Source organism: Neofelis nebulosa, chromosome 11 (genome assembly GCF_028018385.1).
Source record: "Neofelis nebulosa isolate mNeoNeb1 chromosome 11, mNeoNeb1.pri, whole genome shotgun sequence".
NCBI lineage: Eukaryota > Metazoa > Chordata > Mammalia > Carnivora > Felidae > Neofelis > Neofelis nebulosa.
In genome coordinates this window covers 39,529,223-39,545,255 of record NC_080792.1, presented here as the reverse complement: position 1 = coordinate 39,545,255, position 16,033 = coordinate 39,529,223, and the positions used below count along the sequence as shown (strand labels likewise).

Genomic DNA, 16,033 nt, shown 5'->3' with positions numbered 1-16,033 from the left:
TGAAGCAGGAGAGTTCCTGGAATATTCCAAAAACATCAAGAGCCTAGTGTGGTTGGAGGCCAGGGTGAGCAAAGGAGAGGATGGTAAGATACAAAGTTAGAGAAGTTATGGGGCCAGATATTATGGTGCCTTGATCTTGCCTTTTGCTTTGAATTAGATGTTCAACTCTTGTAGGGTTTTGAGCTAGAGAGACAAGGAGCTCACATAGATTTTAGCAGAAGCTAAAGTATAGCAGGAGCACTAATTACAAATATATATATATATAGGGGAACAAGGACAAAAACCAGAGACCAGTTAGAAAGCTTTTGCCATAATCAGATAAGAGTTTGAATAAAAAGAGTAGCAGTGGATATGCTGGAAAGTGATTGGATTCTGGATATATACGAAGCTAGATCTAACAGCAGCTGCTAAAATTAGTATGGCTGTGACATAAAGAAAGGAGCTGGAGATAACCCCCAAATTTGAGTGTGAGCAGGTAGAAGAATTAGCGTTATCTTTAACTTAGATGGAAAATCTGCAAGAGAATTAGTTTAGGAGACAGAATTGTTGATAGGGAACTCAGTTTGGGACATATTAAGTATGACCTTCATTTTCAACACCCAGGTGGATGTGTTAAATAATTGGATTTATCAGTCGTGGATTCATGGGGAAGATCTTGCTGGAGATACACGTGTAAAAGTGGTCAGTTTACAGATGATATTCAGAGATCATAAACGGATGAGATCACCAAAGAACTGAAGGCAGATAGAAGAGAGAAGAAGCCCAAAGACTGAGCTCACGGGCACTTGAATTTTAAGAACTTGGAGAAATTATAGGAAATAATTACAACAAATGCGACTAAAGATAAATGGATAGAAGAACATGTCTGTCCTGGAAACCAAGAGAAGAAAGTGTTTCTGGGGAGGAAGCACCTTAAATGTGCCAAATGCTTTTGATGGATCAGCTTATAGTGAAGACTGAGAATAACCATTGGATTTAGCTTTGTGAGGTTGGTGATGAACTTGGCAATGACAATTTCTGTCCACTGCTGAGACTGCAAGCCTGAGTGGAGTGGTTTCAAGAGAATAGGAGGACAGAAATTGGAGTCCCCAAAAGATGATTCTTTCAAGGATTTTTGAGATAAAGGGAAGGTGTGAAATGGGAAAATGGCTAGAAGGGAAAGTGGAATCAAAAGAACGTTGTTTTGGGGCACCTGGGTGACTCAGCCAGTTGAATGTCCAGCTCTTGGTTTTGGCGCGGGTCATGATCCCACAGTTTGTGAGTTTGAGCCCTGCAGTGCAGAGCCTGCTGGGATTTACTCTCCCTTTCTCTCTGCCCTTTCCCCCTTCTCTCAAAATAAATAAATACATTTTTTTAAAAAATAAAGTTTTTTTTAATATGAGAGATAAATATTAGAATAATTCTAATTATTCTAGATAATGAGGATATTGAGTTGATATCCTCAACTGGATGAGGATGAGGAGAATCCAGTTGAGGAGAATTTGATAATGAGGAAGGTGACCTGTGGCCGTGTGCTTGATTAGATGAGAGGAAATGGGATCTATTAAATGGATGAAGAGATTGGCCTTATAAGATTGTTTGATTTGGTGTTCTAGAGAAAATGAGTTAGGAGGATAGGTGATGTGAGTGGAATGCACGAAATTGAGGTTAGGACGATATTATGGAATTTATGTCTGAGATGAGAGGAAAGAAAGAAGGGAGCTGGGTTTAAGGCTGTCATGAATGGTTAGGCAGTGTGCGCCCTCTTCAGAGTGGCCTGACTGAAGGGACCATTATCAGTGGCTGAAATTCAGCAGCCCTCTGTTTGCTCAGCCTAGTGCTATGGGATGGAGCTGGGTCTCCTTGGAGGAAATGTTGCTTTTTCTTATTTGCACAAAGACGTAGAGGCTGGTGGTAGCCCAGGTGTAAAGTATTAGAGAATCATCTGTGTGGATATTGAAACAGGCAATTATGTTAGAACTAGCACTGAAAGGGTGTGACATTTAGGAGTTAAAATCTTCAAAACATGAAGAGGGGTAACCCAGGAGTTGGTAGATGAGTGCAGGAAGGAGCGGTAGTTGTTACTATGGTCTCATGGAGTGAGATAGCATGCTGGAGGCGTCTAATAAGCAGCAAGGGGAAACAGAGACCACCTATCCCATCTCCAGTCCCAGTAGTACAAGATGTATGGAAAAGTGAGGGACTTCTGCCTGAGAGGCTTCCAGGGAAAGTGGCAGTGTTCACTGGAGAGAGTCGGGTTTTGTTGTAGATCCAAGATGTGAGTGGAATATTCTGAGAAGAGATGGAGGTTAATGGGAGATTTTGCTAAATGACTAATTCGGAATTTCAGAAGAAACAGTGGGAGGGTTTTAGCGGCTGGAAAGGGGTGGAGACAGGGTGAGAGCACTCAGCCAATAACCAAAACAAAGCAGGATGAGTCAATTCCCCTAATTTGAAATGTGGATAGGTACTTCACACAATAACACATACCCACACATCTCCAGCTAATGTGACCGAGACTAGATTTTCTGGTTTCTCCTTTGAAGTTGCATTAGAGAAATTGCTTTGGGGAATCACTGAACGGACAGTAAACAGCTTATTTCCTTGAATATTCCTTGACTTTTACACTTTTGCATCTTATGGCAAACCACAAATGCTTCTTTTAGGATAACTATATTTCCTATCCACGTAAATACCATATTCTTCTGTTTATAGCCCACGAACCTTGCCAGACTTAGATATTGAAAATATGAATGCCTCTAAGACCCAGCCTCTGTAAGTTGTTTACATGTATATGGTTTAACCCTCAACAACATTCTTAGGAGATAATTAGTCTTTTAGGCTCTGTTACTTTTATTTTTCTCTTCCTTCCTTCCTTGCTTGGAAGGAAAGGAATCTTTCTTTCTTTCTTTCTTGGAAGGAAAGGAATCTTTCTCTCTCTCTCTCTCTCTCTCTCTCTTTCACCTGTGAGAAGACAAACTTAGGTATGTTAAATATCTCATCCAAGTGGTAAGCCAGGTAGATGTATGTGACACCAAAAGCCAGGCTGTAACCACTGTGAACTCTCCTGGAATCACAAGGAACACTAATGGCCAGGAGTCATTGCTACAGTTTGCTTTTCCAACATTTGTTTAAATCTATTCTGATTATAGACTTGAGAATTTGACAAAGAGGAACCCCTGGCTTATCCAAATTAAGGAGTAGGGTATCACTTGATTTCTTACAAATTGATAGTAAAGTCCTGAGCCAGCTCAGGTGGTTTCCTTGCTGAATCTGTTTCTAATACATATTTGAACCAGAAGTTAGAATGGATGCAAGTTCTGCACTTCTTACAGCTGTACAAATATACTTTGAAAATATAATCAGAGAGTGAAGGTGGGGATGTGTGGACCTCGGAGCCAGGGCAGAGGGGAGAGGGGGAGGGAAAGGGGAGGGTCCCACCATCTGGTTTTTTTCTTCTCCTCTCTCATTCCTCCTTTGGGATGAAAGAGCCGGAAGTGTTGATGTGAATAATAACTATCAATCGGTAACATCGCCTTGTGGCAATCCAGAGAATAAGCCATTATAGAGTTATTTCAAATGAATAAAGATCAACTGACATCCACTGCACCATTAAAGGGGGTAAGCAGAGAAATATTTTTTAAGTATTTTTAATATATTTTAAATTTGTATTTGTTTTAAAAAGCCCTTACAAAAAGTGGTAATAAGAAATCTTAGCAGCTTGATTCCAGTCAGTAATATTTGAATCTTTAGATTTGAGATAATAACAGTAATGCTTTAGTCCTCCTCTTGCAGTCAGTTGGCCAGAGAAACATTCTTATTAAATGGGTGATCTTTTGCCAAGGTATTTTGTTTTAAAGTTCTGTTGAAAATTTTACAGAGTGGCGAAAGTGGTATATTATCGATTATAGAATTTACAAGACACAGAACTATAGTTACGTTTCTTTGACTCCTACTAAACAGTTTGTCAAGTTAATAAGAATTAGACATGCAGACTCAAGAAGGTAAACTCTTCAGATTTTACAGGCTTTAGCTATAGAGATTGAAGAGTGATTTAGGTGAATCACTTGATATATCTTTGTTGACAACCCATGACCATTTATGCCAATATAAGTATAGATCTATGTCACCCAAAGAAAATATTTTGAATTTTATGGGCTATTTTAGTCAGAGATTTATGGGTATATTTGTGTCTGAGTTGTTTTCTGAGGATAATACATTGGTATATCATGAGTTTGCTCACACATATTAAGTTGACTTACAGTGCATTGCTGGCTGCAGAACCCATACATATTTTATATGAAATGATCGTATCACTGCAGAGCCTTCACTCTCTTCACCTTCTATTTATAACTTGTTATTAACAAGAAAAAAATGAATTTCTCTTTTCGTGGCCCTAATTTATATTGCATGTTTAAAATCAAAAGCAACCATCCTACTATTTAAAAGGAAAAAACTGGAGAATGTACAATTTTCATCCACAGAGATCAAAAAAGGTTCTGCTTGTTATTAACCCTAATGGCTTTCAGGGAGGAAGCAGCACTCTAGCAGGGGAATTAGTATTTTAAAAGTCTCTATTTAGGGGAAAAATTATAGAGAACATATATCCTATGTTTTAGCCCTTAGATCCCAGGGTAAATAATGATTCCAACATTTGAAGAATTTTATATGGTCTTTTTTCATTATTCTTTATGGCCAGCTTTATAAGTGGGTTTCTGATTGTATGATTCTTGGCAGAGTTGTGTTAACTTAATGAAACATTATTCAGCTCACTCTTTGTTTTCGTTGGCTCAGAGGCCACAGTTTAAGGGGTCTTTTTTCAGAAGTGAAAAGTGCTTTAAGATGGCCTGAAGTGTGTGGATAGGATCTCTGTTGAGACATCAATTACATACAGATGAGGAGCTTCCTGGAGGAAGTGAGAAGTGTACTAATGAAGCTGTAGGTGCCCTCAGGGGCAGTCACACTGACAGTTTATCAGTGGCAATTTTATATAAGGGGTTGGGGAGAAGAAAATGAGGGGACGGTGGAGCTGTGAAGGCAGTGTCTTGAGCAACTTTGGAAGATTTTGCTAATGTAGGCGGTGTCTTTTTCCTTGTGGTGGTATTGGTCTGGTCTTGCTGGAGATTTTTCAGTAGCTAGTCTGTGATTGCTCCTGTGTGGTTTTACATAGGATAGCCTCTGTGTTCATGATTAATTTCTACCTGACAGCCATTCCTAGAATGAATCTGGCAGATGAGGGAATCTTGCAGATGACGCTTTCAATGACTGGACCAGGTCTCCTGCTTTTCTTAGGTTAAGCTAATTGGTCTTCTCTTTCACATTTCTTTTTCCTCAACAGCTTTGTTAGCTCTTAGAGACACCTGTTCTACATTGGTGGCCTAGAGAAACTTAAGTATATGAAAATTATATTGTTTTAGTTACGTATGGAAGGAAATACGGGGGAAAGAGAATACTCTTCACAGTCAGAAATGACCATTGGCAGGATATCAAGGCTCCTCTGCCTCCTCTTTCTTATTCTTCCCTCTCTCATCCCAACCCACAGCATTCATGACTTCGAGTTCATGCAGCCTGGCTCTCAAGCCAGCATTTGACTTAAACCAGTCAATTCAATTAGACATTATTCTAATAGTAAGTGTCCAGAGGGATAGGAATCTCTCAGTCTCCTTTATATTTGTCTCTGTGTTGATAAGCTTTAGAGTCAAGAATTTTTTCCTTATGCTGATTTTTTTTTTTTTTTTTGCTTTTAATTAAACTCATTCCCTGTTGTTTTTTTTTAACTCTCTGGTGATGGAGAACAGCTGAGCATCATCTAGACCCCACCCCCTTCATCTCCTCCAAATAACTTATCCCAGCTCTTTTAAACATTACTTATGGATACTATTTTTCATTTCTTTTACCCATTAGGGACTTCTTTTTGTTACATACTTCCCCTTGAACTGTGGACTTTGTTCCTGTATAAATGGATTTTGGTCACTTTTAATAGCCTAGAGTCATGGAAGAAAAGGAAGTTTTCTAAGTGCAGATAAAATGACCCATTTAAGTGTACTTTTCCCTTCTTTTCTCATGCTATGAGAAAAGTATTTCATAATATAAAGATTGGAAAGAGAGTATGATCTCATAATAAAAGCAAACTCCCTCTCAAATAAAACCAGAATTAAAGGTATTCCCTCAGTTACTCATATTAACTAGTGAAGCTTCTATCTGATTTATTAGTTTATAATTAGTATATAGGAACAAAGCACCTATTCTTTAAAGAGTAAAGCACTTTTTTTCATTGATGCCAGATTATCCATTCTCTCCTTTTTAAAGCAACAGTGTATAACCATTTCTCAGCAAACCACCTCGGTGCCTTATCTAGCTCCCTTTTTATTGTGTACTGGAGTTATCTTTTATGTGTCAAAGTATAAAGTACTTAGTCGTGATGCCCACGAATGAAGGAAACATTTACCCTTGACCTGTACCAACATTTTAATGATATTCTCCCTGCCTGCTTCTTGATATTTCTCATTTCCTAGGTGGATTTTGCTGTATTTCTGTGTAGATGTTTCAAGAACCTTATACAGTGTAGAAGATCACAGGTGTTGTGTAGTGTAAAAGAAATAGCTTCTACTGTTTTCCCCCCATTCAGGCAGCTCATTGTGTTATTATTCTCCCTAATTCTGAGAAAGGAATTTATATTGGTTCTGTGGTAGGAATGGATTAGGTGGTGAAAGGCTAGTACCTATAGGAAGTGCTTTTCCTATTAAATCCTTACTTCTGGTTTCAGTTTCTCTTTTGACTATAAAGGGATATTTTTTTATGGATATCCAGAGATATTAGTGTAACTGAAAGGCTCTGGTGATAAATTGAGTGCCCATAGAAGGGATTCCCATAGTTGTACCTTCAGTGCGCAAATGTTCCTCCTAGTTACCTGTGGAGCTTCAGTGTCGTGTCCAGGGCAAACCGAAATATCTGTGAACCATTTACAGACATTGCAATGAAATTGCTGTCTGTCCAGTTCCATAATATCAGAGGAGCATCACTTACAGCCTATGATATCAGCCTGATTACATCTTGTTGGAGCGTGTTGTCACTGATAGACATTGCTAGCGTTATTATCATATGATTCACCATTCCCTTTGTTTTATTTTGCTCCCTTTTCTGCAAACCTCTTCTGACTAAAGAGAGGGCATTTTTGAGCTAATGATACAGTAAAAATTTCAGTTATATTAGCTATATCTTACTCATAGATGATAGTGCAAATATTATCAAGTATCAATACCTACAGTGTTTAGTAGACAATTTCTCCCTTGAAATTTTCTTAGGGAAAAATTGCTGTTTCCTTTGTTTTATTGCTAGTGTTTCTCTATCTAATTGCTGGCCTTTCTTGGCAACTCATACACTTTGAGTTTTGTCTTTTATTGCAATGAGGGAAGTTGTTTAAATCCAGATATCTATACCCATCTTGCAATAAGGAATGCTTTTAGAGAGGGGAGTTCTCCTTAGTCTGGATCCAAAAATAATTAAGGAATTACCTCTTCTCTGAAAGAAATGGAGTCAAATGGATGTGATTTGGGGGTCAAATGGATTTGCCTGGTCCTCATTAAGTCATTTAAAAGTTTTTGGCATGTATTTTGTTGCCATGTATATCTGGAACGTCTGATGTGAACAATTTCAAATGTAAGTACGATACATAAAACACACATAATCCAAACATAAGCTTTTTTTATTATTTGTCATGTGGGGATACTTTTGAATTATTTACTTACCGATCTTTCAGAACAAATTTTAGTTATCACTGGTAGGTTTTCGTACACTTGGTTTTCCTCACATAGAATTAATATTTTTATATCCTTGTTCTTAGAAAAAATACATTTTTAAAAAGCTTTATCATCTCAAAGTCAGGTGTTGGGTTTTATTCACTGCTTTCCCCCTGCATTTTAAACAGCGCTTGGCGTGAAGGTGTTCAATAAAAGTTTTGCGACCAAATGAATGATTCATAAATAAGCTTCCTCTAAGACTTCGTTCTCTTTTGAAATGTGATTGAATTCTAACCATGTGTCACTGTGTTATCCCTAACATACTCTGTGCTCTTCAATTTAAATTGTTTATTTATAAAACCTGTATTAAGCTTATAGTGTATAGCAGGATTATTTCTACAGAAAACTGTTTTGATTTGAGAGCATCTAGTTTGATCAGAAAATTGAAAGGGAGTAATTGGAGGGAGAACTGATAGAAATGGAATGGATCAAAGGCTGCTCTTCTTCCTGCCTGAGTTAGACCTTCAAACACCAGTTACCTCTGATAGCCTATTACTTACTGTGTGGTTTAGTGGGATACAGCAATTAATATCTTTGTTGCAGTGACTGTATTGTGCACAGATCCTGGTCTGTGTTGTAGTTCTGCCCTCCTATAGCTCCTGCCATTTTAAGTAAGCATTGTGATTTCTAATTTTGACTTTTAAATTATCTTTATTTTTATTCCACTATGCAAAACCTCCAAACTGTGACTTTCCTTTTAAAATAAGGCAACAAGTAAGGATGGCAGAAGGGAGTTTATCTGCACTGAATGGCAGGTCATGTGACTTTCCACTGACCTTCATAGGATGTTTTGTGGTTTGGTTTTCATAGTTTCCCTAATTGACTTTAGGATAATTACAAACAATTTCCTAAGATAAAAAAAAAAAAATTCACTTCTTGTATATGCTTTTCCATAACAATAAACTGTACTTTGCTGACATCCCCATTCACGAATTCTTATTAAAAGCCATAATTGGGGGTGCCTGGGTGGCTCGGTCGGTTGAGCGTCCGACTTCGGCTCAGGTCATGATCTCACGGTCTGTGAGTTCGAGCCCCACGTTGGGCTCTGTGCTGACAGCTCGGAGCCTGGAGCCTGCTTCACATTCTGTGTCTCCCTCTCTCTCTCTCTGCCCCTCCCCCGCTCATGCTCTGTCTGTCTCTCTGTCAAAAATAAACAAACATTAAAAATTTAAAAAGCCGTAATTGAAAGTTAACATTAAAAATAGAGACTTTAGATAAATATACTGAAAATCAAATTTCACAGTTTAGTGTAATAAACTTTTATAGATCAACTGCTCTGTGCCTGTCTTTGCACATAAGTAAGTCCTGAGTTGCTGAAGCTGTGGGTGGTGAGGCAGGCAGAAGCACCAGTTGCGGTGAATGCCATGAATTCATACACTAAGTTCCAAGGAAACATGGAGGAAGGAGGAGTAAGCCTACCTGGGAGACTGGCACAGTCAGGAAGGCTTTGGGGGAAGCTGTTTGAGTTTGGTCTGCCAAGGTGAATTTGCTAGGCGAAGAGATGGAGAAGGGGATTCGAATGACGAATGATTAGAGCAAGCACAGTAAATACAGCAAGTCACTGTGTTCAGGAAATACCACAGGGTCTCAGTTGGCTGGATCCGAGACGATGGGAGTTGGGGAGGCAGACAAGATGTGAAACTAGAAAGAGAGACAAAGTCAAGGTTGCATTCTGTTTTCTCCCTTCTTTAGGTCTCGGTTTAAAGGTCGAAGCCCTCCTGTACCCTTTTCAGTGGATTAGTAATTACATTGTGGGGAGAATGTCCTATACCTTCTCTCTGTCACGCAGCTTTAAAAATAGGAGCCCTAACCCATATTTTCTATTCAATTTCATTTTCAAGTTGAATGGTGAATGACAAAGGGGAGAGAGGAGGACAGCATGGAGACTCTAGAGTCAGAAATCCAGTCTTGCTCCAGTCTTGGTCCAGCCTTCAGGACTGTTTCATGACGACCTGTAATCCTCCCTTTCTCTTTGCTCCTGAGCCTTCTAAGTAGAATATTTTGAATGAGGGCTTTGGGAATGTGAGTGTTAGTGAGATTGGAAGTGGTTGACAAACAAATACTGATAATCTCATTACCTGTTTGAATTTAAAGCTAGCAGATGAGCATTTAAGTATGTCTTTGGCTTTGCCTAGTTTTGGCAGCCAAGCAAATCGTAGACAGAAATAATACTTCTGTACCGTTTAAAAAAATGTCTTCTTGTCTTTGGTTTTTCCACCTATGGGAAGGGCAGGCAGTCTTGGAGGGTTTTGAGGTATAAATCCTGACATTCATTTTGTGATCATGCCAGTGAAGTTAGGGGGGAAAAAATCTGCATTCGTTTTTGAATACCAAGAACATATCACTTTCTAAGCTGCTTGTCAGTGTTTGATATTTATTGGATAAAACATCTGCCCTAATTCTTCAGTTTCCTGGTTTCTGTTATAATTTCACATACAAGGGATTTCCCCTGGTCCTTCCTTTAACATTAGTTTTTCTTTGGCTTGTATTTCATAGGCCAGGCTCAGTCCCTTACATAAATATTCAGGCAACTGTTTAAAATGAGCCCTGTATTATTTATTTATCACATCTGTTATTAAGAAAGCTGCAAGAATTAAATAAAAGTGAAAACCGTGTGTTTTGTCAGAATATGAATCTGCGTGAACCTCCACAATCCAGCTACTTAGTGAGTGTTTTTCGATTCAGCCACCCTCACCAGATACATGGCAGAAGAATGAATAAAATCCTCATAGGCGCGTGCTAAGGGTCTATTTTTGTCAGTGCACACATATACACACACAGCACACACAGGCACGTACACACCACACATGCAGGTGCATTGTTTGGAGCTTATGGATGCACTGCATTGGGCATTTTAGTCTTTCCTGTCTTTGTTCATTTTATTCTTGATGTTTTTCCTTAAAAATAAGGTATTTGGTTTTTTTAACCCAAAGGAACACTCACTTAGAGATTTTATTTTCTATTTTATTTACTTAAAAAAATTTTTTTTAAATGTTTATTCATTTTTTCAGAGACAGAGACAGCGTGAGCAGGGGAGGGTCAGAAAGAGAGAGGGAGACACAGAATCTGGAGCAGGCTCCAGGCTCTGAGTTGTCAGCATAGAGCCCAAAGTGGGGCTCAAACTCACGGACCATGAGATCATGACCTGAGCTGATGCTTAACCGACTGAGCCACCCAGGTGCCCCCACTGTTGTATTTACTTTTTTAAAGATTCTATAATTATGTTACTAGAAATAAATAATTAGGGGAAAAAATGGTTTTGTCCCAGGAGATAGGAGCAAGTTGCAGAAGAGGGGATCAGGGAGGAAATAAACTATATAGGAAGGAGTCCCATGATGCTTCTCTCGAGTGTAGGATGGACTGGAAGATAGAGCAAAATAGAATTTAGCGGAAGGAAAATGAGTCATTTTGAGAAAAAAACTTCATAGGATTCCTTGATGCTGTTTCGTTTTATCGCCCTGCCCTCCATCTGAAATTCTGGGCTCTAAGTTGAACAGAATCTTCCTTTTGGAAGCACAAAATACATGTGAATCACTATTGACATAGTGCAGTAGTGAATTTAAATCCAACAATGCAATATATTTTCTGATACTGAAATAGGTATCATGATATTCAGTGACTTTCTAGGTCAGAGAGAAATAGAGTGAGTTGTAAGGTACTTGTCATCCTCAGGAAGGAGAGCTGTGTACTGCTTATTGCTGCAGTCAGAAGAATATGAGGGGAATAGCAGGCTTCAATTACATATGTACTAATTCGGTATTTGTCATTTAAAAAAAATTAAAAATTTTTATTGGGAGGGACAGAGAGAGAGGGAGAGAGAGAATTCCAAGCAGGCTGCATGCTCAGTGTAGAGCTGCATGTGGGGCTCGATCCTATGACCGAGAGATCAGGACCTGAGCTGAAATCAAGAGTTGGACACTTAATCAACTGAGCCACCCAGGTGCCCCAGCATTTGTCATTTTTTGATCCTGCTTCACTGGAGTTTACCTTTGAAAGACTTAGGAATGAAAGTACTTCCTAATAAGCAAATTGGTAAATTTGTGTAGATGTTCAATATGCAGAAGCATTCTCCTGTTTTCCATAAATTCCCTAAAATCCAATTCCCTAAAATCCAAAATCTGCGTTTTGTTCTCCTTTTTAACTAATCAGTAAGTTTCCATTTGTCTAGGTAGAAATACTACTCTAAGAACGTGAAGTAATGAAACGCATTTGTTAATGCCCACTTTGCTTGTGGCTCGGCTTTGAGGCCCGTGTAGTTGGCATCATTTGACCTGTTGGCCACATTCCTCTCACTTCCCGGTTTGTTACACTTCATAGAGACCTCAGAACATCGAAAAGACCATGTGTATAATCACCATAAAAGTCAGTTTATCTTTGGAATGTAAACCGATGATTGATTTCTAATCTTTCTTGAGTAAGATTTGGCAGTGTGTTAAGATTTAAGTGATCATTTCAGGGAGAAAAACCTAGGAGCCATAGTTCATGCAAGCAGTGTTATAAAATGTTTCTTAACTACAACGTTTAGAGTGTTTTAAGGAAAAATGTCGTATGGTATCACCTGATCTTTAATTCAGGGGCTTCTCTGACTCCATCCATGGGCAAATACTTTTGCGTCTTCAACCCTAGTACTCTCTGGGCCGTTCGCTCTCATGTTTTTTCATGTCGGTGACTAAATGACTTGATCTCCCTGCCCTTATTAACTTCCTGTTACAGCACTTTCAACAGGATGCAACTAAATTAAACTTCTTTAGACACGAAGTTTTTGCATCAGTTGTGGGGCTTTGAGGCCGAATATTTTAAGTGGGAAACTATGGGTCTGGCCCAGGCTCCCATCTCTGCTATTTTGTTGGCTGTGATACTATTGACAAGTAGTTGAGCCTCTCTAAGCTCTAGTTTTCTCTCTCAAAAACAGAGACAATGCCTTTCCATCTTGCAAGGAAGCAGCAAGGAAGTGGCAAGGGTGAAATGAGATCACATATGTAAAGTGCTTGGCATTAATAACTAACAATTATTTCATGGTCCGAAACTTGTTCATTTTGTTTAGTAATCAGTACCTTGATTAATTTCTGTATTAAAAAAAAACTTGACTAATTCTTTTTTTTCCTAACATTCTCTTTCATGAACCACATTTTTAATTTCTAGGCAGCATGTGCTTGAGTCTATCTAAAGCAGCTTTAGTGTTCTCAACACCATGCACGTGCATATGCTTCCATTTTTGACTAGAACAATTTTTACTCCTCCACCTGCCTCTAGAGCTCAGGTCAGAATCCTCTCAAGTTACTGTTCCTTGGAAATTTTCTTGGATTAATGTTAACCCTGGTGCCCTTAAGAAGTCATATTTTGAGCTTTTCCAAAATGTTCTCAAGTTATTTTTTTCCATCTAACTTCCTCTTGCCTCCTGCCTTTGACATATGCCTCCATTCTGCCACTAATTACAGTGCTTCCTTACTTTGATTTTCCAAATAGCTCTTTCCCCTCTGTTGTGCATAGAAACGGGCCAGCGTCCGCGCTGCTGCTGAAGTTACTCAGTGGTTGACCTTTTCTCTCGGGTGGAAGGTTTGAGGACTGAAGAAGAGTTCTAGCTATAATCCAGGCATCATAGAGAAGAAAGTGAGTGTGGGCCTTTGTCACCCATGACAGCAAGACATTGGCTCTTCTGCAGCCTTTTTGAAGAAAATGTCCTCTGTAGAATAGGTGACAGGAAAGCTTGACTGTGGTACAAGTGGGCAGAGTACGTGGTAATCTAAAGAGGGCACGATTTCCTTGAACACAGTTGTCTTAAATTGACATCCAGAATCTCGGATTTTATTTTTTCTTCTCCATGGTAGATGTCTTGGCCCATAGGAGAAGATAAACGTGTCACAGTAGGCCGTAGAGTCTGTAGAAGGAGGGCTGGTAAATTGAAGAACAACATGGAGGTTGGTAGATTTGAAACAGTTTCATTAATTTACAGTGTTTCTTCAAAAATACTATGCATTGCCCAAGTCTTGAGGCACATGTTATGTTTTTCTTTTTTATGTCCACACAACAGCCCCATGACATAGAAATTATCATCAATTAGTGGGTAAGGAAATGGAGGTGTAGAGAGGTTACATGAAACTGTGGCCACACGGTTGTTAACCGATCTCTTCTCTCAAATCTAGATACTCTTCTTTTTACTGTGCTATTTGGCTTTATTTTAGGTATCCATTCTCAATTGGAGAGAAGCTCCAAGTGAGTTAATTACAGTGGGTATAAAAAAAGGAATTCAAATTAGTAATATCATTATCTCTCTGTGTCTCTAGTTTGTGCAAAGCAGGTAACTGATGAAGCATCTTCCACTCGAGATTCAAGCCTTGCTAACACAGCAGTGCAGAGCAAGTTAGTGTCTTCCTTTCAACAACACACCAAAAAGGCTCTTAAACAGGTAAGAGAGCTGGCATTTGTTCTTTGTTCTACCTTCTTAAGGTGTTATGTGGAGAAAGCAAAGTAGATAAGAACACAGCAATCAGAAAGCAACAGACGTGTCCTACGTTCAACCACTTCCATAATATTCTCACACTAATTTTACTCTATGCTGAAAACTAGGAGAGGCTTGGCTGAGAACTTTGATGTAAAAAAGAAGAGGGAAAATGTCCTTGGAATCATAAAAACTTATATTTTCTTGAGTAAGGTTTATAGTAAACATACTGGGTTCATAAATGCATTGCATATGTTGAGAATAATGCCTCTGTGGTCTCATGTCTAACTGATAGCTGATGTAAAAAAATAGATAATTTCTTTCTTGTTACTGAGATGCATTAAGTTACAAATAAGAAAAACAGAAATTGTGGCTTACTTTGAGCAAGAATGTCCATCAGTGCGTATTTGGTTAATTTTGCAGTATCATCTTGATATTACATAAGCAGTCTTGAATTCTGCATCCTTGCCCTGAGATGCTGATGGGAGGGAATGGTTGTAAGATTGGCCTCCAGGCTTTGAGATACCCTGGCTTGAATGCTTGCAACTCTTGGCAAGACACTTTTCTTCCCTGAATCTCGACTTTCTTCTCTAGAAAATGTGGAAAATAATAGTACCTTTCACATGGGAATGACCTGAGGATTAAGTGAGGTGAGAAGTTGAAAGCACATGGTACAATGAGTGACCCGTTATAGTCACTCAGTAAATGTTAGCTATTGCTGCCACACTGGCAGATTCTGAATTGTGTGTGCAAGAGGAAAGGAGATGCCATGGTTAGATGGGGACACTGCAGGATGGTAATACTGTCAGTAAGTGGAAAGCTTATGTATGTGGCTGTTCATGTGAAAATTCATGGCTTTCCCTTGTTTAACTGCTTTTCTCTTACATCTCTTACATATTTTATTTTGATCCTTTTTTTTTTTTTTTTTTTTTGAGAAGGAGAGAGAGCCTGAGCAGGGCAGAGGGAGGGAGGGGGAGAGAGAGAGAGAGAGAGAGAGAGAGAGAGAGAGAGAGAGGAGAGAGAGAGAGAGAGAGAGAGGGAGAGAGAGGGAGAGAGAGAGAGAGAGAGAGAGGGAGAGAGAGGGAGAGAGGGGAGAGAGAGAATCTTAAGCAGACTCCATGTTCATTGTGGATCCCTACATGAGGTTCGATCCCATGACCCTTGGATCATGACCTTAGCTGAAATCAAGAGTTGGACACTTAACTGACTGAGTCACCCAGGCACTCCTGTTTTGATCCTTCTGTGACAGCCCCCTCAATCTCACCTCCTTCAGGCCCTTACCAAGTCTAGGAAGAGAAATATCATTCTAGTGATAAATTTATAACAAGGAAAGAGAAGTCATGTTTGTTTGTTTTTTATTTTTTTTAATGTTTATTTATTTTTGAGATAGAGAGAGACAGAGCATGAATGGGGGAGGGTCAAAGAGAGAGGGAGACACATAATCCGAAGCAGGCTCCAGGCTCTGAGCTGTCAGCACAGATCCCGACGCGGGGCTAAAACTCACGGACCGTGAGATCATGACCTGAGCTAGCTGAAGTCGGACGCCCAACTGACTGAGCCACCCAGGCGCCCCGAGAAATCATGTTTTTTAAATAAAGTTAATTTTTTTTAAGTCTCACTAACCAGTAAAGTTCTTAATAGTCATATCCAATCTCCTAGACTTAGAATGTCTCCATGTACCTTCTCCTCTACTTCAAACAAGGACACTTAGGAAAGAAACTCAACATTTTTGTACTGAATTAAAATTACTTTTCTATTCTCTACTAATTATCGAAATTGCAGTATTTCCTTTCATTGATATTGTATTTAAGGTAAT

At 39.0% G+C, this 16,033-nt stretch overlaps 1 protein-coding gene across 1 annotated transcript in view; it reads left to right on the top strand.

Annotated features, from left to right (window-relative positions):
- The window catches only part of ASXL3 (ASXL transcriptional regulator 3), a 177,591-nt gene that overhangs the window by 71,825 nt on the left and 89,733 nt on the right, over window positions 1-16,033 (top strand). The window contains exon 6 of the mRNA XM_058692400.1: window positions 14,063-14,184. Within this exon, the coding sequence (XP_058548383.1) occupies window positions 14,063-14,184 (122 nt within the window). The remainder of the gene's footprint in view (window positions 1-14,062; window positions 14,185-16,033) is intronic.